General features: G+C 33.8%; 1 protein-coding gene across 1 annotated transcript in view; it reads left to right on the top strand.

The window, feature by feature from the left end:
- LOC130444687 (T-cell leukemia homeobox protein 3) overlaps positions 1 to 25,651 on the top strand; it is a 72,755-nt gene that overhangs the window by 21,738 nt on the left and 25,366 nt on the right. The window contains exon 2 of the mRNA XM_056779965.1: positions 18,057 to 18,285. Within this exon, the coding sequence (XP_056635943.1) occupies positions 18,057 to 18,285 (229 nt within the window). The remainder of the gene's footprint in view (positions 1 to 18,056; positions 18,286 to 25,651) is intronic.

Raw genomic sequence — 25,651 nt, forward strand, 5'->3', positions numbered from 1 at the left:
TAAGTACTTTTTCTGGTAGTGAAGAGAATATGTAGTACGAATACCATCAATTATTCCAAATTATATATTTATACGTTGATAAAAAACTTGTTTTCTCAAAATCTGAACGAAATTGTTTCAGCGAAACCTTGAGGCTCAAGTCTTATAAGATTTCAGTTTTTATTGAAACACTGCAGAGCTATTATATTCAATGGATTCTTTGAACTTCATCGTAAGTTACTTAGAGAAAAGGATTGAGCAGATCCGGTTAATAGAGTATAAGAAATTTTTTGTCTAGCTAACCTAGAGAAGGATCTTCTTAGAGTCTACTAATACTTTGGAGCTATTGTTGTTTTTCGTCTACATATTCCTTTTTCACTGTGTTAGTGATTCACACATTCCTTTGCATACTAGTGTTTTTTGCCATTCTATATTTTCAAGATGTACAAATACACATTAACGTGTTAATCGTTCACCTTTCGGATCATAAAGTTCGACTAGGTTTTTTTCTTTTGACTGATTCGCATGCTAAATCTCGTTGAACTCAAACATCATCATCATCATCATCATCAGTTAAAATGATTTTCATAAATATAAATTTAAGATTCCTAATCAATTCAATATCACGCTCAAGTCAAATCATTCGACTACACTAACAGATAAATTTTGGCTGTCATTTTGTTTGAACAATTTTTAAATATATGACTTTTTTAAAGCTTAATTTATTTCCTTCAATGTACCAATTTAACATTGATTAACACGGTTCAAATGCTACTTACTGCATGGAGTATGCTCATTATCGGTTAACAACCTAATGCATGTTATCTTAATAAGAAATTTGTGAATTTTTTCCAATTTCTCCAACATTCTATTGTAAACAAGTTTTCCAAAGCGTTATATCATTGTTACATGTAATACCACAATTGCGGGTATAAAAATAAAAGATAACCATAAAAATACATTAACCAACATCATTTTATGACGTCATTATTTTTTACAATTGTTGCATACCTACTTATTTGCCAATTGCGGTTATTGAGATTTTTATTGCGATGATAGTGGAAAAGAAACGTTGACAGAAACATAAAAAATCATTTTATTGAATAGTCGTTTTAGCGACATACGAGGTCTGGCTATTACATAACGAGACAGCTTACCTTCCCATACGTTTTTTCAATTGATCGAAGCAGTGCTGCAAGTCTTCTTTAGTGAGTGCCTTTAGGAGCTCTGTCATTTTTTTGCTTACTACTTCCATCGACTCAAATCGGGTCCCTTTCAAAGCAGATTTTATCTTCGGAAACAAAAGAAAGTCGCATGGTGCCAAATCTTGTGAGTACTGCGGGTGTTCGAGCACTGGAGTGCGCTTTCTGACCAAATACTGCTGCACAGATAGCGCGTTATAAGCAGTGGCGTTGTCCTGGTGCAAAATCCACGAATTGTTCTTCCACAACTCGGGCCGTCGCTTATGAAGTCGTTCTCGCAGTGTTGCCAAAACTGACAAATAGTAAGTCTAATTGATAGTCCGACCCTCTGGAACCAATTCAGTCATCACGATACAGTTAATGTCGAAAATAGCGATCAACATTGCCTTGAATTTTGATTTTCTCTTTCGACCCTCATTAAAGCGCTTACACCACTCAAAAACAGGAGCAACGTATCAATCTCAATCGTGCGCGTGTTTTTTTTTTCAAACCGCTACTGCACAAATAGTATAATAGTGACGGAAACGTATTTTGGGACAAACATAGACAAGATATCTAGATACCCAACACACTACTCGTTTCTTACCCCACCCGTCTAGGGCGCCCTCTAGGCACGTAGCCTCGTTATTTAATAACCAGACCTCGTATCGCTACGAATAGACTTGGAACTAATGTCAAATGGCTTATATTTGAAATAAATTTATATAAAATAGCTGTAACGGTAAAGTAAAGAAATGTTTGTGTAATTTGTTCATGATAGTTTCCCTTTTTATACAATATTTTCGATTGTTTCATTCGATGTAAATATCTATCTGTGTTTATATGAGTAGAATATATTTCTGATTCAATGATAGACTTGTAGGGAAGACTACAACATAATCTAGAAACATAGGAAAAGATTCATGAGGACGAATCAAATGTATATTTAACGTAAAAAGTTTTCAAAAACTTCTGTTTAACAAATTATGTCATTAATGGGTTACAGAGCGTTGGATTAATTCTAATAAACGACCTCAGACTGCACATGAAATTTATTTAGCTCTTACTTTTGACCCATACTGACAACAATTTCTCAGATTATTTTGGAAATATATGTAACAAATTACTAAGAAAATTGAATATAGAAACATCTAAAACACTAAAATAATGATACAATACAGTGAGGGAAAACGGGAAATTCAACACATATTTGACAATAATTGGGCGATGTGCAAAAAATGAACGAAAATATTTAACACAGAAAGTTTGTGAAACGAGAATATCGGGACAATACGAAAAGTATTGAAATAGAAGATTATAGAAGCTGGAGAATAAATAGAATGAGAATAAAAAAAAACCTAATGGGAGGTTAAAAAATTAGCGTGAGATATGAATATGAAAGGTGAATAAATATCATAATAAACTCAAGCTGATTTTTCAACTAATTTAATGTATTGTATTTTAAATGCTATACTAATGTCAATTAATTGAAATAGATGAAATTGAAAATTGTATGACTTTTCACAAAATAGCTAAAAAGTTGGGTGCTTTTTTCAACTATTTCTGTCCTTTCCCATCGTGAAATTTTGTTGCAAGTATCCAAAAAAAATTCCCTGAAATTTTAGGCCCTTAATATTAATCTTAAGTCCTCGATCGAGGGGTGTAAATATTTCGCTTTGAAAAACATAGCATAGCTATAGCATAGCGTCGCGTCGACCATAGACGGTATATTTGACATTGTTTGCTTTACAAAAGTGTCCATTGCCGCCAAACCGTAACTCGAACCGGCAAGGTAATACAGGCCTCTAAACTTGATTTTTCCATGAAATTCGCGTTTTTTCGCATTTATCTTGTGAATGACAAGAGCTAGAAAAAAATTTTAGTATAAAATTCAATATTCTACAAAAAATGTCCGTAGCATCCAATTGCTAAAATATATATTTACGGAGATATTCAATGATAAAGTTTTTGTTATTTGTATTTGTATTCAATTTAAAAAAAAACCAAATCTTGGTCGAAGCGATCCTATGAAATGCCACTGAGCTATAGAAATTTAGAAATGAAAAATCAGAGCTTCTGTGTTTTTTTAAGGAGAAATATTCACACTCCTCGGTCGAGCACCCAAATTAACAGAGAATTTTTTTGGGTACTTGGTTGCAAAAAAATACACTAATCCATCTAAATGACTTATATCTCACTTTCAAGCTATAGATTCTGATAATTAATGTTCTTGATTTTAGGTCTCGCCTCTTTTAAAATTAGTTTTTTTTAGTTTTTAAAAGAAAGATAAATTTTGATAAAGACTTCAAGAAAAGTCGAAGCGTCAAAATTTATCTTTCTTTTAAAAACCATAAAAAAAAGAGAATTTTAAGGCCCTAATATTTCTAGCGCTGAAAATGGGAATTTTAAGATCTTAATTTTTCCCTTCAACTTCTCACGCTTTATCAACGGATGACTATCCACTCTGTTTTAGTGAGGTTTTAGTAAGTCTTAACTTTTTTCTATATACTTGAATGGAAATATATGACTACCAGGAGCAAAGTCAGAATATACAAGACTGTGTGAGTCCAGTAATGACATATGCGATAGAGATCAGATCACAGAACACCATAACTAAGCGACTTTTAGGAACTACTGAAATGGGAACTTTGAGATCAATAGCGAGACACACAAGAGAAATGATGAAATAAGGGAGATATGTGACATTCAGGATGTAGTGAGATGGGAGAGAAATTGGCGAAGGGATTGAAAAACCCACGTGGAAAGAATATCAGATGACAGGTTGGCAAGGATTGCAAAGGAAGAAAAACCGAGAACACCCCTACAAGATGTTATGAAACCTGATCTTCATCATCCCAGCTGCAGCTAAGCAACCATTGATGCAAACACAGGACTAATTGCTATCGTACGATGAAGAAGAAGATTTAAATCATGATTGGGAAATTCAAGGAATCAGAACTAATAATAGAACATGTGGTTTTTGCATGAAAAGGGCTACAATTTGATAGCGCTTTGATAGCGCTTTTTCCAAAAACAAGTGTTGTCAGATTTCCTATCTCTCCCAATGTAGAGAGAATTTGATAAGCAAGATTGATTAGAAGACGATCCATTATTGCACCACGAGTTGCTGTAGCTCTTTGATTACCGGATATTATGTAAAGTTGAGAGAAAGAGACACAGACCAAATTCAAATGACCCTAAAATCTACCAAATAGTCGTTCTATAGTGTAAAACTGAAGAGAAATTTCTTGATTATACTTCCTCTCTCTATCTCTCGAAAAATGCCATTTAGTGGTAGTTGAGAAATGTTCTTGAGGGTGATATGTTTTAAGGCACGTACTAATCTGGTTCCCATACGTCCGCAGTCTAGAACTACAGAAGTGTATCACGTAATTCGTTTGCACCAATTATAGAAGATACCTCCCCTTTTAAAATAGATAATGGAAGGCTTCTCTGTTACAGATTACTCAATGAAATCAGCTGATCTTAGAGTAACAGTCGACTTAGATCCGGTAGAGCACTTTTGAGATACTCGTCATTTTGTTCTTCTCCCATTGATCTAGCAAAAGTTAACAAGCTTATGTCGAAGAATGTAAGCTGTTGAAAGGGCTTGAGAAATAACGCGATATTGGAGCAAATTTGTCGTTATTTGGAAATTTCTCTCCATTTGTGAAGCTTAATAGGATTTTCAAGTTCTTGGAGCTGATCGAAAATTTTTATTTACTCGTGGCGATCACGCTATGTAATCTTTCCATCCGTAACTTACCGATAACTGACCCGAGTTCCGAGGTTACCTTCTTGTGGGGATTCCAGGTCTCCCTTCTTTTATAAACTTCTTAAAGTCCTAATGACATGCAATTAACTTAATCCTCTCCAATAAACCTGGTAAATGTTTTAGGAAAAATCACCACACTACACTTCTCTACCTTCTTATTGTTCCTTATTTACACGAACCAAGGCGAGACGTTTTGAGTCGAAGAAAGATTCATTCTGCTTTGGTATAGCGAATCCATTAGATATCTCAGCAGAGCTACGTAGCTAGCTAAAGATTCGGCACACGCGACTTGTTATAAAAACAAACATTTTGAAGTGCAAGATTGTCTATCTCTTTTGATGTCATATTAACTTGATGAATTAATTATAGATAGGGAGCATAAAGTCATAAAACCAAATTTATGGTAGTGCATTAATTTGAAACGAAAAATTTTACTTTTATTTTAGATCCTATTACTACTCAAATATACAAGATACAGAAATATATTTCAATTTTTCAATCAAATTTCTTGTTATATGTGTTCTTGAGGCGCATGGCTGGAATTGAAAAAACTGTGATTAGTAATATACCGTTTAAGTACTCCAAAAACTTGTTTATAGAACATTGTAGTAGATTTCATAAAATGTTTAAATATGCGAATATATTATCAATAGACTAGATGATCTACCTCGTAACAATATAAACAGCCCATCATTACGTTGAAGGCACTAGGGTTGTAATTCTACTTCCATTTTTGGGTGCAAAGTTATGACGTCGTTATAACAGCGATATCGTAAAGTGTTTCGGAACATTATCCGGCCCCTTGTTAACCACTGAAGTATATTTGCAGTGGCGTCGAAACGCACAAATATTCCAAGGTTCTTATTCGAATTTAGAACAATTTAAAAGAAGAAAATACGACGGGAGTTTGATGGAAGAGTCAATTTTCAATGAAAAAATTTTTATGTAGCATTATCTCTACGTACTTCTCCAAGTATTCCATACCATCCTAAAATTAATTTTTCGCACCAAATACATACTTGTTTCAGCTCTTCTTTGATGAAAAATACTATTAACTAAACCAATTTTCAAGTTTTTGAACAGAGAGTAATCGGAGGGAACCAGAGTAAATGAAATAAATATTAGCGCAATTCGACTGTTTTTCTCAAAGAGTAGAGGAAAAATATGGCAGGGGGAGTGTCGCGATGTAACAAAATTTATTTGCATCAGTTCTTAGATTCGAAAACCATCACATCAATATAATATTGCCCAGCTCTCCTTTTTTCAATTTTTTCAATATGCAACAAAACAGAAATGTAGCTTTATAAATCTAAAGAAAACTGTACCAAAAGTATAAAAACTTTGATAAAATTATTCTTTTTATGTACCAAATCTAAACTTCACGTTTAAGTAAATTGATTTCAAATGGCTAGGATTGCTTGAAAAGTAATTATCAAATCAGTAAACCAAAGCTATGCGGCTATGATCTTAACATCAGAAATAACTGATTTTTGCTTTTTTGAGGCACATTCCTTATCTTAAATCAATTGTTTCGACGTTATCTATGTATAATGGGTATAATGTTGTACCCAATTCTCATCTATTTTCACAAATTGATAAGAAAATTGACTTAAATAACATTTGAATTTTTAATGGTGGCGAGCTTTTGGTCACATCGCGGCACCCACCTTGCAAACTGACTTACGGAGTTAATGTTGAGCAATGTCCGATGATTTTTAACTTCATTTCCATGTACAATCTAATTTTTTGAAAGAATTAAAGGATAAAATGAGTGTAATAGAAAAATATTAGGAAATATTGCATGATTATCAGAGGATATTGAAGCAACAATTGAAATTATAACTTATGAAATGACCACTGTTATTAAAAACTTCAAAAGTGTTTCTGAGAAAATTATAAGAAATATTTTTCGATTGAATCTATGGTATGTGAAGACTGAGGAAGAAATGTATTATGGCACCCAAGCCAATAACTTGGCCTATGATGTCATATGATACCTCCGCTCAAATAGTCATAAGTCAAAAAAACAAACTATGGAATAGTAAGCATTTGAAATTAATTCTGACTTTTTTTTCACTTTTCGCAAGATAACTCAGAAACTGACAAAGGACACTATTCACGTGACAATTTAAGATAAGTTTTTTGGCATCAATAGTACAATAAAAGATTTTCTATTTTTTTGAGTTATGACACTATTGCATCGGAGGTGCGTTATAAGCTTTCTTGCCTTGGTGGTCTTGAGTATAATGATATGAAAACATGCGATTTAGGCAGAATTTGATATAATAATGAATAAAAAATTATGGATTTATTGTCCACTCTTCGGTTTCCCCCGTACTTTCATTTATTTTACTGTAGTACATCCAAAGATTTTCTGTAAATGTTATCAACAGTATTTCGTGTGAATTTTTTGTTTCGTCCTTCGAAAAAAACAAGTGGAAGATAGGGTCTTCATATTAGTTTTAAAGCTGTAGTCGAATGAAATCATAATTTCGTTGATGTCAAAAGGAAGACCACAGAACTCTCATCAGGGAGCTTTTGTTTATTGGTACGGCTGTTAATGCTACTAACCGAGAATTGATTTTATAATAAAGATATTGTAATTATATAAGAATTTATATCCTTTGTGTTCAAAAACAGAATTTATATAACAAATATATACAGTATTTATGAAATTTTTATAGAATAATTTTATCAATTCATTAATTTGAATTTTGTTGATAGCACATTTGTTGATATTGAGTTGTACTATGAGGTTTAATTGTAAAAAATAAAAAGTAAACTTGTGTTTCGATTGAAATCTCGTCGTCCTGTATATTTCGATAGATTGCAGTTCAAAAAGACCTGAAAATTGATATAGCGTCGAGCTCTACTGGTTCTACATGCCTCTTCTTTCATTGTTTTTTATAACGTTCTTGTTTTTAACAATTTCTTTCTCATATATCAGTAGGCTATCGTTGTACAATTATAACAATATAACAATTACAATAATTACTAAAATAAGAAAAAAAATAATATAGCCGTCAACTTTTCGAATAAGTTTTCTATAATTATCTAAACTCAAACATGGCTTATATGGTAAGGAGCTAATTTATAAAAAAAGCTCTGAAAAACTTCTTGAATAAATTAACTACCTCTTATTATTCTTGTAATTGATCAAACTTGATTATAAAAATTGCCAACCATTAAAAAAGGAACAGCCAATTAACTCTGCGTGCCAATTATTGTATCTATTACTTCACAAAAGTAGAATTGTTAACACATTAAAATAATTAATCACATTTATTTTTTCTATCTTATTAATACCAGGGTTAAACTATATTTTCATATAATTATAGTCTACAGAAAAGAATTTAAAGCAAAATTGATTGTTTTTCTGAAACTACCTTAAATATTCACACAAAAACAATATAGTTCAGCACTACAGGTTTCCTAGACATTTAGCTTGAATATTCTATATTATTCTTCTTCAATTCCTCCGGTACTTTGCTACTTCTCTCCACTTGATCGTTCCTACCTCGTCTATATCCCGCTTGACTTGTTATTGTCATTTTTTCTTTGGGCTTCATCTTCTACTTCTTCTACTATTAGTATTATTTACGACTTTTTGTATATCATCATTTGTTCTCTTTTCCATATTTCCAGTTTATTATTATCTTTCTTTGTCGTTGTACATGTTTCTGCTGCACAAAACTGATGAGCTTTTGTTTCATACACTTTAATTTTCGACTGTCCTTAAAAGGTTTCGTAGATGTTATAGTTACTCCTAGAAAATCAAAGTGATAGTATAGATAGTATATTTCTACTGAATACACCGTTTACACTACCAGTATACCAACACTCACAATTATATTGCCTGACGCTCGTTTCGATAACCGAGTTATCGACTTCAGAGACTGAAGGTAAATACTTCACCTTGTGCTGGTGTAAACAGTGTATTCAGTATGAATATCGCCAACGGTTCCAGAAATTCCAACTTAGAAGTATATTTGGTATTTGGTTCATCAGTATTTCAATTCATATCTCGATGATTTTTTGTCCTCATTCATTTACAAACCATTTTTTTTCTTCATCCACACATTTACTTAGAACTTTTTCAGTTCTCTCTTCGATCTTGTTAATATATGCAATGTACTGTGCTTTATGTTGGAAGATGGAGCCTGTTGTTTGTATTTCACTTTCTCGTATTACTATTTCCAGTCTAATATTGAATAGACTCTTGGAAAAAATCCCAGTGTCCTAGTAAAATTCTATTCCTTGTATTCCTCAGAGTTATTTTAATGATGTCCTAGGATAGTTCCAGATTATGAACCCTCCAAATTATTTGCTGTACTGCACACAGCATCGAAATTTAGAATTTCGATGTGTTATCCATTCTTAGTAACTTTCTAATAGTGTTCCTTTGTGTTATTAAAGAAGAGCTTATCATTTGATTTATGTTTCAAAGATTTATTTGCTTTGAAATTATTGTCATTACAGTCTGGTTCAGGTTAAGATTATATCTCTTATTATTAGATTGGTTTCCATTCTACTGAGACATGAGTGATATGTAGTCTCGCCTTCCTTATATTCATTCATACTTTGTAAAGACCTACATTGATGTTGGTCTGGAGTAGTTTTCCGAATTAGATAAAATTTCAGTAAACTACATTACGGCTTTTCTTACTCCTAATCGATTTTCATCAATTTTAACCGTTATAAGAGAAATTCTGTCATTTAATAGTTGTTTTACGAACTTTCCAATGATATCGGATTCAAATTATTATTAGAAAATGGAATAAAACTAATGGACCGACACTCGTAGAAAAACCAACATATTACAAAAATGCAATTAACATTAATTTTAAAGCCAATTCAATCGAAAACCTATTAACTTTCACCTGATGGATTAATTGTTTATTTATACTAAGGGTCATTAAAATTATTAATAAATAATTTCAGATAAAGTCTATTAATACTGATAGATGTTGACATTGAAAACCGAAATGATTTTAAGAAAGGTATAAAATAAAAATAGTTAAGTGCCAGCGGCGGAGGAGAGATCCAAATTTGAGAAGCATTTTGGTTACATGAATTTGAGGTTATGATGTGAAAATTGTGTACATTAATATTTACCTATTCTGAGATTTTCTAAAAGTAACCTCTATTTATTGATATTTTCCACGTCACTCTATATTGTAAACATTTCTTCTTGGTTTTAATAGTTTCTCTCGTTCTCTCTGTTTTACTCATATTTTATTGCAGTTTCTGTGATAATTTTATACGTTCGCGGTCCCCTCGTTATTTGGCTCTAGAAAATCGAAAAATCATCCGATTTCGATGAATTTTTTTTAAATCTTGGTTTTTGCGACGGATTTATGAAAAAGAATATGGGAATAAAAAAAATTAAAACTTATACTGATTAGGTTAGGTTAGGTTAGGTGTGCTAAAAACTCAGAACAAACGTTCACAATTTAGTTAGTTGAAAGTTAACTTTTAATATTGTACACTTGATTACAATAAGTGATTTTGAGAATGTTTTTGTTCATATAACTTCAATAATTACTTAATAATAAAGTTACAAACGATGAGAAAAGGTCAATTTTAAGAGCACTTTTTATTATTTTTAATGGTAAAAACATCATAAATCAACATTATTGTATATTTTTTTAATTTGTTCGTATTTTATGTAAATTATGAAAAAATATAATAACTGCATTTGATTATTTAGAAAAAAAGTTATCAACAATTATACGTGAATGAGTGCATTTTTATGAACATTTAAAGCTCTGACACCAATATAAGTTCTCATATTTTTTTATTCCCACAATTTTTTTCGTAAATCTGCCGTCGAAACGAAAGATTTAAAAAAAAATTATTGAAATCGGATGATTTTTCGATTTTCTAGAGACAAAAAACGAGGGGACCGCGAAAGAATAAAATTACCGTTTCTGTTACTCTAATTTATTCCTACATCTCCTGTGTACTTTGATACACTTCAGCAAATGCACGTATTTTACTGAAATCAATTGTTAATAGACATCAATAAATCAGTTTCAAGAAGAGAAAACAGCGTGCTTCATTTTTGTCAGGTCTTAACCATGAAAATAGACTGGAACTTTCAGTTTCTATCTTTCATACCACTTAGCTTTAACTGACTTTATTCATTCCTATAATCTAGTATATTTTTGAATAATTCAGAACCAATACAGACTGATTTAATCATCTACCTCCATGCTCACAAAAACATTGAATCCTTCCAAACAGGATCATTACAACTTAATTCCTAATGATAGTATTCCATCTAGATATCTTCTTCAGTGTGTATTTTCGTTTCCAAAGCAACTAATAAAGATTTATTAGCCTTAATTTTCAATTCTATTTCTCGTATTATACCTATTAGAAACCATTTCTTGTTCTTTCGCAACGATGTTTCTCAGGATATTGACTATTTATTTTGTATTATCCTTATTCTTTATTACTATCCAGTATTGTTCTATCCCATGTTTACATATAGCTTCATTTGGCTCCTTCTGCTGCTGCTTCAGCTACGCCAGCGAACTGCCTAAATGAAATAGTTAAGAAGGTATTTTAAAAGGTATAATTAATAAGATTATGGCAGAAGTTTTGTGTGTGTGTATATATAGAGGAGAGTCGTTAGATTATATTTCTCGACGATTTTTTTTACTTGAAGCAGAAAGCTCTTATCAAAGTTGAGAGCTTTATGTTGTTTGCATTAAACAACTGATTATCAGCATCACGTTTTCGTCTTACTTTATGGGCAATTTAAAACGATCATGATTAATTTTAGTTTGATAACGTTGGGAGTTTAATAGCTAGTTTACGGACAAATATGTTGTTTTCATGTGATATTTGCTCATTGTGGTATAAATATTGGTAATAACCGGGATCACTTCGTACTTATGAAGATAAGGTACTTCAATGTTAATGTATTTTAATGCTGTTTAACGTACCGTCAATAGTTTAAACGTATTCATTTCAATTTACTGTTGCTCTTCGTTATCTAAAAGTACTACCAAATAAGTAAGGTACTGAATTAAGATACTTAAGAGGAAACGTAGTTACTACAATAAATGACAATGGTGCGATTAACGGTAGTAGAAAAGAAGGTCTAGTTCATTTCAATAATGCAGAAAATAAGAAATATGTGAAATGACCGAAGGAGTTACATACATATGCCGATAACAATGGCAATTCTATCAACACGAAGGTATTAACAAGACTTCACAAAAGAATTTGAATCTTTTCATATCGAAGAACCAAAAAGAGAATCAACTACAGCAACTTCAAACCGTAGAGAAGTTAATAATCTACTTTTATTGTACCATATTCTTGAATTTTGAGATAAAAGATATAGTGACATTTTTGAGTGATTATGTAGTTCAGGCCTATCTTTAGAGCGACTGTTCTGGTGGGCCTAAGTAAGTGCCCACATCTGTAGAAAATATTTTTATTTAGTTAATGCTAACATTCTTTACAATAGTTCTCCGAAGCCATCTGTATAATATTGAGAGATCGATTGAAAGATCTAAGAGTTTGTTATTAAATCAACTAATTTACTCATATATGACAATTATCAAAATGAAATTGCGGTTCTAGCCACCTGTCATAACGACTTGTAACCTATGTTCCAATTCCAAATTGTCAAATGTCAACTATTTTCAATCGTTGGAGGGTATATTTATGACATTTTTGTCTTTTTTTGGCCATTTCTCTCATGAATCCCGCGATATGGCACTCTTCAAATTATTATGGTATTATCGCGCTAATTTTCTTACGAAAACTTAGCTCTGTCTTTTGCTCTTCTTACTAGTCTTTTTGCTGTCACTCGGGCAAAAATTCTTGGCTTCCCACATTTTGAAGTACAGACATGGAACTTCTTCCTCATATTCGGTTGTAACACGGTAAATGCTTCTGCGTGAAATATTTTGGTTTTGAAATATGCGAACTATGTCAGGCCTAAGGATCTGTCTAACCAAATTGAAAATGAACAATGTTTTGTTCACAAAGCCATTTTGATATTATATTTTCACGACCTATTTTTAAATCCCTAAATTTTGTACCAAAACCATTGTGACATATATTATATATATATATATATATATATATATATATATATATATATATATATATATATATTTACTTTTGGAGCTGATATTCTAATACTCATATGCTGGAAATGTGACTTGAAAATTGCAAACAAATTTTTTTATTCGGGAACAGCTTTGCAAACATAAGACACAAGATAAGTCACAAGAACTTTGTCTTTGTAAAATTTGATTTGAGATTTCTATATAAAAATTAAGCTATCAATTCATATCATTTTATAAAATATTCCAACAATGTTTTCATAAAATTGAGATAATAGTGAGAAAGTACACGAAATGTTAAGCCAATAGTTTGAGAAATTTTTATTAGAAAATACCATATCAACAGAAAAACGGACAAATAAGAAAAGTGTGTTAAAGTGGACTGAAACGAAATAAATAAAAAATTAATTAAATGAAGACAGCTCAGCATGTGATCCTTTTTGTCCATTTCACCTACGTAAAAGGTATCTTTTGCTTTTAACTAACAATTTTTCATGACTATATGTCTCCAAAAAAACCATTTATATTACATTATCAAATATTTCACTTTTTTACGTAAAATTATCATGAATGAAGAAATTTCTATCCTTGATCGACACAGCAATAAAAAATATATCAGATTGTCAAAAATTGTACATTCATATTTTCAAAAACGTTCTTCATGGCAGAACACTTTAAATTGAAAGATGCACAAAATGAAATACCAATAAATTGTTCCCTCCTCATATTCGCCTTCAAAGTTTATTGCTTCGACCATTTTTTCACTCGATCTTGCACTGAAAATGTTTATTCAAAGTGGCATTTTATCCCAGCTAAGGATATTTATCATCTGGAAGAATTCGTTAAGTGAAAAGTTGAAAGCAACCCCCTACAAAGTTAACCAGGGGCGCGGTTATGTATTGGAAAAGAAATTACAATCCAAAGTAAATGGTATATTTGGGTCATGATTTATAATTGTAATTTTATACGATCTCTTTCTTATGAATATATAAAACGTGTTTCAAATAAAATTTCAGAAATTTTTCGAGATTAGATAAAATATTTCTAGCCACGCTATGACCAATTGGGTTTGTGCAAATGATTTGAATAATAAATAAATCAGGTTGGTTCAATCTTTAGTTACCCAAGTGCCAAACAAACTTTAGAGTAGGATTCTGAGGGCCAGAGGCATTTAAGAAAAGGAATGTCCTACATATTTCACTCATCAGCAATGATTGGAATCTATTTTGAAAGAAGTTTAATATTACTAATTTTTCGCTTTATTTTAAATTCGAAAAATCGTAGCGGAAATTAACACTGCTCTTCTAAGTGATCTAAGTTTGGTATAGCAGATTATCAGGCTTCATTCTAGGGAAGTACCCCGTACGACACGCGAGCTTTTAGAAAAACTTCTTCTATTCATCTATCTATCAGCTTTCGCCAATGCAAAGCTAATCTCTCAGCAATTCGTCTGGCCACCCATAAAAAAGATTGCCGCGGGTAGAAACTAACTTGCAGCGAGTGCCAGCGATCAGGAGTAGACCACGTGCACATTGATATCATCACCGCTGTCAGAGAGAAGATGGTGGAGTTTGTCTTGCGTAGGTCGTAGCTATTCCAAAGATTAATCAGGCCGAAACGGTTGCTCGCCCTTTCTGCTAGATCAGCAATTATGGATCACTGTTGAGGTTAAGTTTAGTTATAGAGTTGTTAAGAACTAGAATTATTGCGATCACTTAATCAGTAAACAAGCAATAACCCCCTGCACACGACGGCGTACCGTTCACAAGCAAACGGGATTGTTGAATGTCTCCACAGGAGATTTAAGGCAGCGGTACGGTGCTATGCCATAACCAATTGACAAAGATCGTGCCATCGGTCGCAATGGCATTTGCGCATTTCAATGCAAAGACATAAGCGTTTAGCCATAAGAAGTGCTATTTCGCTATTACCCATGCGTGTATATGAAATTTTTCGAGCAGACGAGCTTCAGTAGCGAACCAGCGGAATTTATCAAGGAACCACACTGGCATTTTCTCCTTCTACGACCAACACTTCCAACCAACACACAAGCACTTGCAGAAGATGATGCACCAGCATAACCACTTCAACAGTAGTACCAAGAACTTCAGCGTTCAGAGCGACAAGTTCGAATGTACAACTGAGTTTCTGTCAACACACACATACAAATACTTGCGCACAGATAAATATATATTAATCTTTCTTTCATGAATTTCTAAATTTAAACATGAAATTTAACCTAATCATCTTCGATGTACCTAGTAGCACGTTTTTCCTGTTCAGTAAATTCTAAAGTGGTAATGACGGATTCGATTCAATGAGAACAAAGTTATTAGCTCACATTATCAATATTATCAATCAACAAAAATATTTTTCCAAAATATGGATGTTTATCCCTGAGCTCCTATCAAAATTCACAATTTCTACAAAAAAGATACTATATTCTTCAAATACATAAAAAGCCGAAAAAAGCTCCAGATCAATACATATTACATGTAATATGAAGTCACATCAAATCCAAGAAAGCTTTCCTCCATCCGACGCCACGTATTTAGCTCGCAGCGGAACTTTTAAACTGAGCTGCCTCTAGAGACAAAATGGCGTCCGTTTTAAACTTCTAGCCTGTAAAGTAATTCACTTCTTTGAATATTCTGGAACGCTATATTAAAATTCTCTCAACTTATGCTTTCGGTTTGGGCAAAGCGATATAAATAGGCATTTTTATATTCCAGACTTCAGGAGTAAAGTACGAGGAGATATATGAGTATCATTGGAGTTTGCTTTAGAAGCATTTCGCTCTTGGTTGAATAATTTGTGCTATCGTTTGAGAGTTTCATTTTATTCTAATATTTATTTATTGAAGACGATTGGTATGCTAAAGTGTGAACATTTCAATGCTATATAGAATTTTTTACGATTCCATTAGAAAGAATTTTGAAAAATATTGGAATTGAATATATTGATTAAATTGAATTGAAAATATTAGAATTTCGCTCAAAATCTTTAAATGTAAATTGTGATAGATGTCGCTATAAACTACATTAGATTCAACTGTTCCACTGCATTACCATTCCTTTCTATAAGTCTCCTACTTTCCTATCATTTTATTAGCATAAATAAAATAGCATAAAATAAATGTACATAAATAAGTGATCAGCTTTGAAGAGCAATTTTTTCCAAATAAAACATATTTTACGAATTAATCTACGTTTTCTAAATATTTAAAACCTAATCTGTACAATGTAAGATATTGATCTCAGAAAAGTAAATGGAATGTTCTCGATATTCCCTCAAAAATAACATTGGATGCGAAATTTCAGAAGACTACGTCCTAAGACCCTTTTGAGAGCTCCATCACTTCTTCTTAACCCAAGCTTCCACAGCTTAAAGTCATCTTTTCGAATATTAAAAAAAATTGATGGATTGCTTCATTAATCTAATAAAAAACAATATCTTGTAACCTGTACTCTGAGGCATATCTCGACTTTTTCGTTTTTTAAATTATTGTTAAGTTTCATATTTTTCTAAATAAGGGGTTTTCCAATAAGGAATTGACAACTTTTTTCAAAATAAAATGAAAACCATTTGAGATATTTCAAAAACTTTATTATCGGGTTGAAGTATATTCAAAACATTTATGAATGGAACTCGACTTCGCTCATGTGGCCACCGCGGGCACGTTTGCAGCAGTTGATTCCTTGGATCCAATTTTCCATGACTCGGCCACACATTTCGGCCGAAACGGCTGCTAATTCGAGTTCAATGTTGGCTTTGAGCTTTTCCAACGTCGTTGGCTTATTAGCTTAGACCAATGACTTAACGTAGCTCCAAATTAAAAAATCTAGAGGCGTTAATTCGCACAAACGAGGCGGCCAATCGACTGGTTCATTTTTTAGATAACACGCTCGTCAAACTTGCTCTTCAATAAATCGATTGTAACGTGTGTTGTGTGGCTGGTAGCGTCATCCTGTTGACACCACATGCCGTCCAAGTCCATATATTCCAATTCGGGCAAAAAATAATCGATAATCATGTCGCGATAACGATCACCATAATCACCATAACGATTGACGAAAAAATATAGCCCTATGACGCCGGCTGCATGCAAACCGCACCAAACAGTTATCTTTTGTGGATAAAGTGGTTTTTCATTAAGCACATGTGGGCTTTCACCCGCCCAATACCGCATATTTTGTTTATTGACAAACCCATTGAGCCAGAAATGAGCTTCGTCACTGAAGATGATTTTGCGATGAAATTGACCATCTTGTTGCATCTTTTCCAGAGCCCAATAGGAAAACGTACGTCGCTTTGAATGGTCCATCGGCTTCAATTCTTAAGTGAGCCTGATCTTGTATGGGTGTAAAATAAGATTCTTACGCAAAATTCGCCATAAAGTCTTGGCGATGCCCAACTCTTGAGAACGCCGTGGAATTGACTGATTTGTACCCGTAGTCTCACTGTTACGGCAACATCACACAACGAATATGTAGACTCAAACTTTTTGACTGTCTTGTTACTGCCTGTCTACTAGGTCAAGAATTACGGCCGAAAATTTCTGAAGTAAATTTTCAAGATTTGCAGATATTGTTCATTCGTGTACTTAACCATGATGAAAAGGTTATGTCTACTGAATAAACTGACAGTGACAGTTCGATGTTAAATGAAAAGGTGCGTTCACAAACTAAACTCAAAACTGTCAAGTCTCTATTGGAAAACCCTTTATTTTTAGAATCCACTTAAATAATAACAAAATACCAACAATTTTGTTTTGATACCGATTGGTTTCGATTGTAATACGTATGGTATCCAAAGAGTGCAGTGGTATAGTTAATTGTAATTTTGTACAAGAAAATTCCACTAAACGATTAAAGGTTGTTAAAGTATTGACATTCTCATATCCAATGATTGGTGATGTTTAGTAGGTTATACGGGGATACATTCTTTCATTTAAAACAAATATATGCTAATCAATTATCCCTTAGGTGAACTGAAAACATACACATTTTTATAATATTTTTTATTTTCCAGCGACGTTTCCCATGACGAGGAGGATAGGACACCCGTACCAAAACAGAACACCACCTAAAAGGAAGAAACCACGTACATCATTCACAAGGTTACAAATAGCAGAATTAGAAAAACGTTTCCACAAACAGAAATATTTAGCATCAGCCGAACGAGCTGCCTTAGCGAAAACGCTGAAGATGACCGACGCACAAGTTAAAACGTGGTTTCAAAACAGACGGACGAAATGGCGGTAAGAATAAACATTAATTTAAATGGCTGCACTAACTAAAGAACTGAAGTAATGATTACAAATGTTTTGAATAAATGATAATTAAGCCTACTTATCCAGTTTTGCAGAATTTTTATACAGACATGGTTGGAAAATACGGTGTATGAATTTCTAAAGCAGCAGTTACGCTACATTTTCCCAACTAGTATGTATCAACCCTCAGTGTTTAAACAAGCAATGACAAATTTAAACCCATTCCTGCTTGTCATTCTGATAGTATAGCTACTTTACTCAAATCGTATCTGTCATGAAACATAGGTGAAGAACAACGCACTAAACTAACAAGTTTGAAATTGAAATATATGCTAAACGGAAATATACGAGAAGACTATTTACGCGTAGTATGTGTAAAAAGTGGATAAATCCGGTCGTTCAAAAAGTATTGATCGCTCTCTGTCCGCATCCACCTTACGCACCATGCGACGACGAAAAGACTACGATGGAACAGATAAAACTATCTGGAATTGTTTCCAGTTGAAATAAGTGCATTGCTAGCTAATGGAATCATTTCCAAGGTGAATAATTCTAATTGTTTATTACCTTTTTACTTTTTAATCACACCTATTATATTATAATTTCAATATGAAAATGAAAAGCTCCACTAACTTCTTCAACCTAAGCTGAGATCTCCGAAACGGATCCGTGGAACTTTCGCTGGCAGTTCATCTCATTCTTGTTTTCTATTTTGTTTTATTTTGTAACAATTTTATTTCAGGAAAATCTTTACATATGATCTAAAATGCTATAAAAACCACGTTTTAGAAGAAAATATTATTGAAAACAGTGCTGGAAGTTTTCATCTCTCAGCTATTTGAGACCCTTTATTACTTCTCTTTTAACATCTTCCATATCTTGATCTCGTCTTTTCCGAAAAACACTTTCACAGACAAGGGAAAATAGTCTGTAGCATTGTCTTAGCAAAGAGTCCAGGACACATACGAGATAAACATTAATTCAGTAAATTTCTTCAGCATTGCTTTCTCTTCTTTTTTATAATGAAACAATCCCTTTATGAGTTGACGTTATACAAATGTTAGGTACAAACATTGTACTGTACATTTATATAGCAGTAAAATGGAGCGGCATTCTATTAAATTCACAAGATTAATAACTGGCATGCTTTAAGCCGTCCTACAGAATTTGAATTTACCGCTTCCTCTCAACTGCGCTCGTGTTAGAAAGAGAAAGACACTTCGTTAATCATATCTGAAATTCAATTATTAATGTAACACTAACTGGTGCGCCTGTTACGATCCGTTGTGATACCGTGGATCACGGGGAAATTTTAATTGTGATTTACTGAATTCGAACACTGCGAAATTTGTCGCATATTATGAATTATCGTCGTGTGATTAGGTGCTGAATGTCATTAGCAATTAATTTTGATAATTAGGTTGATAAATTTGTTTAATTGATTACGAGCGACTGTAGGATATATTAATAGTGATTCAAGATAATTTACAAGATTTGTTGACAATAATTATTCTGATTGAGAAAGTAAAAAATCGATGATTATAATTATCTTGGGTCTCTATGTAAACTGTCGTTATTGTTATAAGGACGGTTCAATGAGTCTTTGATTTTTCTATGAAAAACAAGATCCGTGATTAGTTTTCTTCAACCTATGACGAAGAAATAAGACACTTTTTCCTCAATCACTTTCATTTTCACACATCCAGTCTATCCACTTAGTTAAACCCATATATATAGTACTCCTATATGGACAGTTTCAATAAGTGGAAGGTGTTCCAACTAAGTGAAACAAATAGTGTGTCGTTCTCTCTCTCCTCCGAGCGCGCATGGAGCATGCGCAGAATAGATAAAGTGTGCGAACGAGTGAGAAAATGAATACTGTCGGCACCGTCACGCAGACACTTTTTATCCCATAAGAACTATCCATATAAGAGTATTACATATTTGGTTAAGCCACTTAAAAAATAATTGCTGTCTTTCTCCTAAAATAGGCATGCGCTAATGTCTGATGGAAGTTCCTCTCTTGCAAGTGAAACTTTGAGGTTAGGAAACAGGAAAGAGTCGCTGGCGGCCAGATCTAGTAAATACAGTGGTCAGCCAGTCCTAAGTGGAATAATTCATGAATTTTAACCATGGCTGATGAAAAAGCACTTTCTGTTACTTCAAATGCGGCGTTATTCTGCAATTTTTCCCTCTATCTTATCAACTATTGATGCATGAAACACTCCTGTTATTAACTTTTTGTGTTAAACATAAACCTATGACTGTCCAGAAAAACGGTCTTTGCCTTTTTTAGAATAGGTTCACCCTTTGCAAGCTATTATCTTTACTGTTTTTTCGTTTCAGAAATGTAGATACAAAAAATCCGACTTATTTTTCGCTTAAGCCGAGTCAATGAAGCCTAGAAAATGTTCATTGGAATGCTCTTCCGGTCCAAAGAAAGCAAACGCGGTACCCAAAGTGCGAATAGCTCACCATTCCTAATTCTCATGTTAGTATATGGCAAATGCGTTCTTTTGGTAAGCCGATAGCCCCTTTTACTTCTCTAACTTTAATTCAACAGTTATTCAGTACCATTTGGTGATTTTTTTGATGATATATTTTTCTCTGTTTATGTTGACATCTTAAGCTTGAGGTCGGAAGCTTTTCACACAATCTCCTTACTTCGTCTAACGTTCCTCCAATTTTACGCTTTCCATGAACTAAAATTTGTATGTGAAATTATATCTCTTTCGTAGTGAACTCTGTTTGCCCTGAGCCATTCCTTCATGTTTTAAAATAAAAAATATGTGTGAAAACCACACTTCACCCGAATCATTTTCATCAATATTTAACATAATAGAATTCGTTGAAGTAAAGCAAACCATTCCAAAGTTGCGTTTTTTTTATGTAATGGAGTTTGTCGAGTCTTGAGTGAATTGGTTCCATTCCATATACGATAATTTCATTTATTAACAATCCCGTTAATACAAAAAATGAAACTTATGGCTGACTACATTTATGCATTTAAACATAGAATAAGTTTCCAATTACTGTAGAGCTCAATCGGCCATAGAGTGAGAGACGGTAACTTTACTCTAATTCACGCTTCAACTGAATCTTATGCGGATCTAGACAAAAATATTTGAAAAAAATTGGATGAACAGAGCAATCAACGAAAAATCGATAAATTTTGGTCTCTTTTCACAGTAGCGATATTCTTTTTACTACACATATTCCTCCTTTTTTTGTGTTGTTTATTATTTAGAGAGTACATGGTATAAAATTCATTAACAAACGGAAGGCGTTATATGCCATAAAAATCACTGAGTACTTTGGAGTTGCACGACTTGATGATTAACTCTCAAAGTAAATCTAGTTAATTTGGTAGTGTTGTACTGGCGGCATACTGGACTTTAGATGTCAAAAAATGAATATATTGACAGTTCAATAAAATCATAAAATCTATCAGGTATCAGCCCTTCTTATGCCGGACCCGTATGGAATATTTCTGAGCCACGACTGTTGCTTTCATTCGACTCCACGTCGCCCCCGATTTTGCACTTGAGTATGAGCTGGTATAGACGATATTCATTATCCATCAAAATATGATGTCTTACGGAATTTTGCGGTCGTCAAGAGTTGCCTTTCGACGTTTGTATAAAAAAAAACACCCACTAGATCTATTCTATACATCTCCAACCCCGATTCTCATACTGAATAAAAAAAAGTTAGAGGCTTTTTCTCCACTCTTTGCACAAAACAATATAAGTGACAGATATCTGATATACAAGGTGTTATCCGTCCATACATCTAGATCCGTCATGAATAAAAAATCATATTCGAAAAGAGGTTTTCTAAAAGCGAGGAATTATTAAAAGGTTTTGAACCACGGCTGTCAGGACTTTAGATGCCTGTCAACGTTTTAAAGTGATGAAATTTCTAACGACCCTAAAGGTCTTCCACATTTTTTTCCCATCCTGCTTCGAAATTGTAAGTTATACATTTTTTATATATTTTATAAATCGTAATCTTGTTATCGGGAATTTTTTATTTTTCTTCACAGTTTTCATCTCTAATAAATAAAAATAATGTTTATATGAATATGGAACGAGGTATATAAAATTAAAATGAAGTCTGCTCATGTATACGAGGATTTGCACATGCGTGTAGAGTTTTTCACTAAAATTTCTGTTTAACAATCATATAAGTGAATCTCGTTATGACGATTTTTTTATTGTTTGCGTCAATCATGCAACTGTAGATTGAACATGGATCCGCCACTATACTCCTGAAACGAAGAAACAGTCAAAGTAATGGATTGCAAACCGAAAATGGCAATGACGGTTTTATGGGTCGTAACAGGTAAAACTACAACGGTAAAAAGAGAAATTGCAAAAAAGCGACGGCATTTGGGGGAAAAGAAAATGCTTTCCCATAAGGACAACACACTTTTTTAGACCCCATGGCTAAAATTCATGAATATCACTTCGTATTGACCACCTACCGTATTCACTTGATCAGGCTACTAGTGCATTTTCTCTGGCCCTCAGAGACTTTTTCCTGTTTCCCAATCCAAAAGTAGGAGAGAGATTGAGGAAATAATTTTTATTTGGAAGGGTTAAAAAAGTTATAGCATCGCTGGAGGCTATGTATATATAGATAATAAGGAGACTACGAGGTCTGGCAATTAAATAACGAGACTGGTTATGAAAACGGGTTTTATTATAAAAAATTTTCTACATTCAAATGGTCCCCTTCAATATACGAGGGTGAATCAAATATAAACGAGACTTTTGGACCTGCGCGCGCAATAGTGATGGAAGAACGTTCCGCTGTTATTGGCTGTTAGGTTGGTTTGTCAGGAATGGGGGAAGCACGTGACTCATCATCATAGACTCGCTCAGTGTCCATCGTTACGATGTCCGAGCAGGAGGTACCTCCCTCTATTGCGTAACGTATTGTTATAAAGTTTTTAGCTGCAGAAGGTGTAAAACCGGCCGAAATCTTGAGAAGATTGACTGCACAGTTCGGGGAAAAGACGCTGTCGCGAGCTAGAGTGTTTGCTTGGCATAAACAGTTCGTGGAGGGCCGTGAACGTGTTGAAAATGAGAGCCATGACCGCAGACCCCGCACCAGCATTACAGCGGGCAACATCGACAGTGTTCGTCAACTTGTTGAAGGTGATAGGCGTCTAACAACTTCGGATATTGCAATTAAGGTTGGAATAAGTTATGGGAGCACTTACTCTATACTCTCAGAGGAGCTAGGGTATCGCAAGGTGTGTGCCAGGGGGGTTCCTCGTCTTCTGACAGTTGACCAGAAACTGAATCGTTTTCAAGTGTGTGAGCGTCTTCTTGCTCGATTTCGGGAAGAAGAAGACCCATTTCTTTCTCACATTGTCACCTGTGATGAAACGTGGGTGCATCACTACACCCCTGAGTCGAAACAAGCGAGTATGGAGTGGAGGAAGAGAGGAGAAACCGGACCAGTGAAAGCGAAGTCACGATTATCGGCTGGCAAGGTTTTGGCTACCGTTTTTTTTTTGACCAGTGTGGCCTGCTGCACCTTGATTTTTTGCATGAGCGCAGAACAATTAATGCGGCGTACTACTGCAAAATTTTGACTGAGGTCAGACTTGCATATCGCCGCAAAAGACGACACCTTCCAATGAGAAAAGTGATTCTCCTCTATGACAATGCTCGCTCCCATACGGCAGCCCTGACAGTACAAAAATTGGAGCAACTGCGTTGGGAGACACTGGAACACCCTCCATACAGTCCAGACCTGTCTCCCTGCGACTTCCATGTCTTTGGTCCTCTCAAGGAAGCTTTGGGAGGGCAAAAATTCCACAGCGATAATGAGGTTGAAGCATATGTGCGCAATTGGCTACAAACACGACCTGACTCTTTTTACCTGGAAGGAATTAAAAAATTACCTATACGCTGGGAAAAATATGTTTCTAAATCAGGAGATTATGTAGAAAAATAAACTATGATTGTTTGTGCGTTTAAAATCAAAATAAATATTTTAAAAAATAAGTCTTGTTTATATTCACCCTCGTACTTCCCTCCTCACGCCACTCACCTTTCCATACGCGATTGAAGCAGTGCTGGAAGTATTCTTTGGAGTGCGCCTTTAGGAGCTTTGCCGTTTTTTTGCTTTACCGCTTCCATTGACTCAAATCGAGTCCCTTTCAAAGTAGATTTTATCTTCGGAAGCAAAAGAAAGTCTCATGGTGCCAAATCTGGTGAGTACGGCGAATGTTCGAGCTCTGGAGTGCGCTTACAGGCCAAATACTGCTTCACAGATAGCGCGTTATGGGCAGGTACGTTGTTCTGGTGCAAAATCCACGCAGTGTTGCCAAGACTGACAAATAGTAAGTCTGGTTGACAGTCTGACCCTCTGCAACCCATTCAGTTATCACTCACTAAAGTGCCTACAACACTCAAAAACACACGCACTAGATAGATAATTGTCCCCATAGGCCTCTTGTAACAATTTATAGCACTCAGTAGGAGTTTTTCTCAATTTAGCGAGAAATTTGAGATTGATACGTTGCTCCCGTTTTTCATCACACATGGTTTTTAACACGAGAAAAAAATACGTTAATTTCAAACCGTTACTCAACGCACTACTCGTTTTTAGACAATCCTCCATATAATGAAAAAGAATTCCTATAAATTTGCTAACAAGTTGATCATTTCAACGTTTCTTTTATTACATACTTTGAGAAAAGTATATTGTTTTTATTTTTATTCAATTGGAGCTTACATTTAGTTACCACCCATTTTTCTATACAAACCAGTATAATTGGTCTAATGCTATGGGATAAATCATGGGAGATTTTTTTGCTTTGTTCTGTTCATTTTTTGTTTGCAAAAACAATTTCAAACTATAATTACTATATGACTCATTCAAGATAATTTTTGTCACTTTGAAATCGCCCTTAATTCTGATTATTACTTTGTTTAAAATAAGTCTAATATTTAGTTAAACCCTAATCTACTTTTTCCGCTATATTGTATAAGTTAAACCAATTATTTCTTTAATCAACGAAAGAATATATAAAAACATTTTATTGTAACATCCCATTGAACCATCAAACGTTTAACAAGCACCCCAAATTTACTTAGTTTAACGAGCGACGTTTGGCAACATTGAGTAGGCGATACCAGACCGTATTAGTGTAATTGTCTGAAGGTTGGTTGTCTGGAACGATGTCAACCATTGCGTTTCCCACTAAAACACGCCATAATCGAATTTCGCGTCTTTTTCTTATTTTATTTCTGGCAAGTTTCTGCTTTATCTTGTACAGTATTAACATGCAATCACTTTGCGTTTAGAGTTTTTCGTCTAACACATGTCAAGCGGT

The sequence above is a fragment of the Diorhabda sublineata genome, chromosome 1 (assembly GCF_026230105.1).
Source record: "Diorhabda sublineata isolate icDioSubl1.1 chromosome 1, icDioSubl1.1, whole genome shotgun sequence".
In the NCBI taxonomy this organism is placed as follows: Eukaryota; Metazoa; Arthropoda; class Insecta; order Coleoptera; family Chrysomelidae; genus Diorhabda; species Diorhabda sublineata.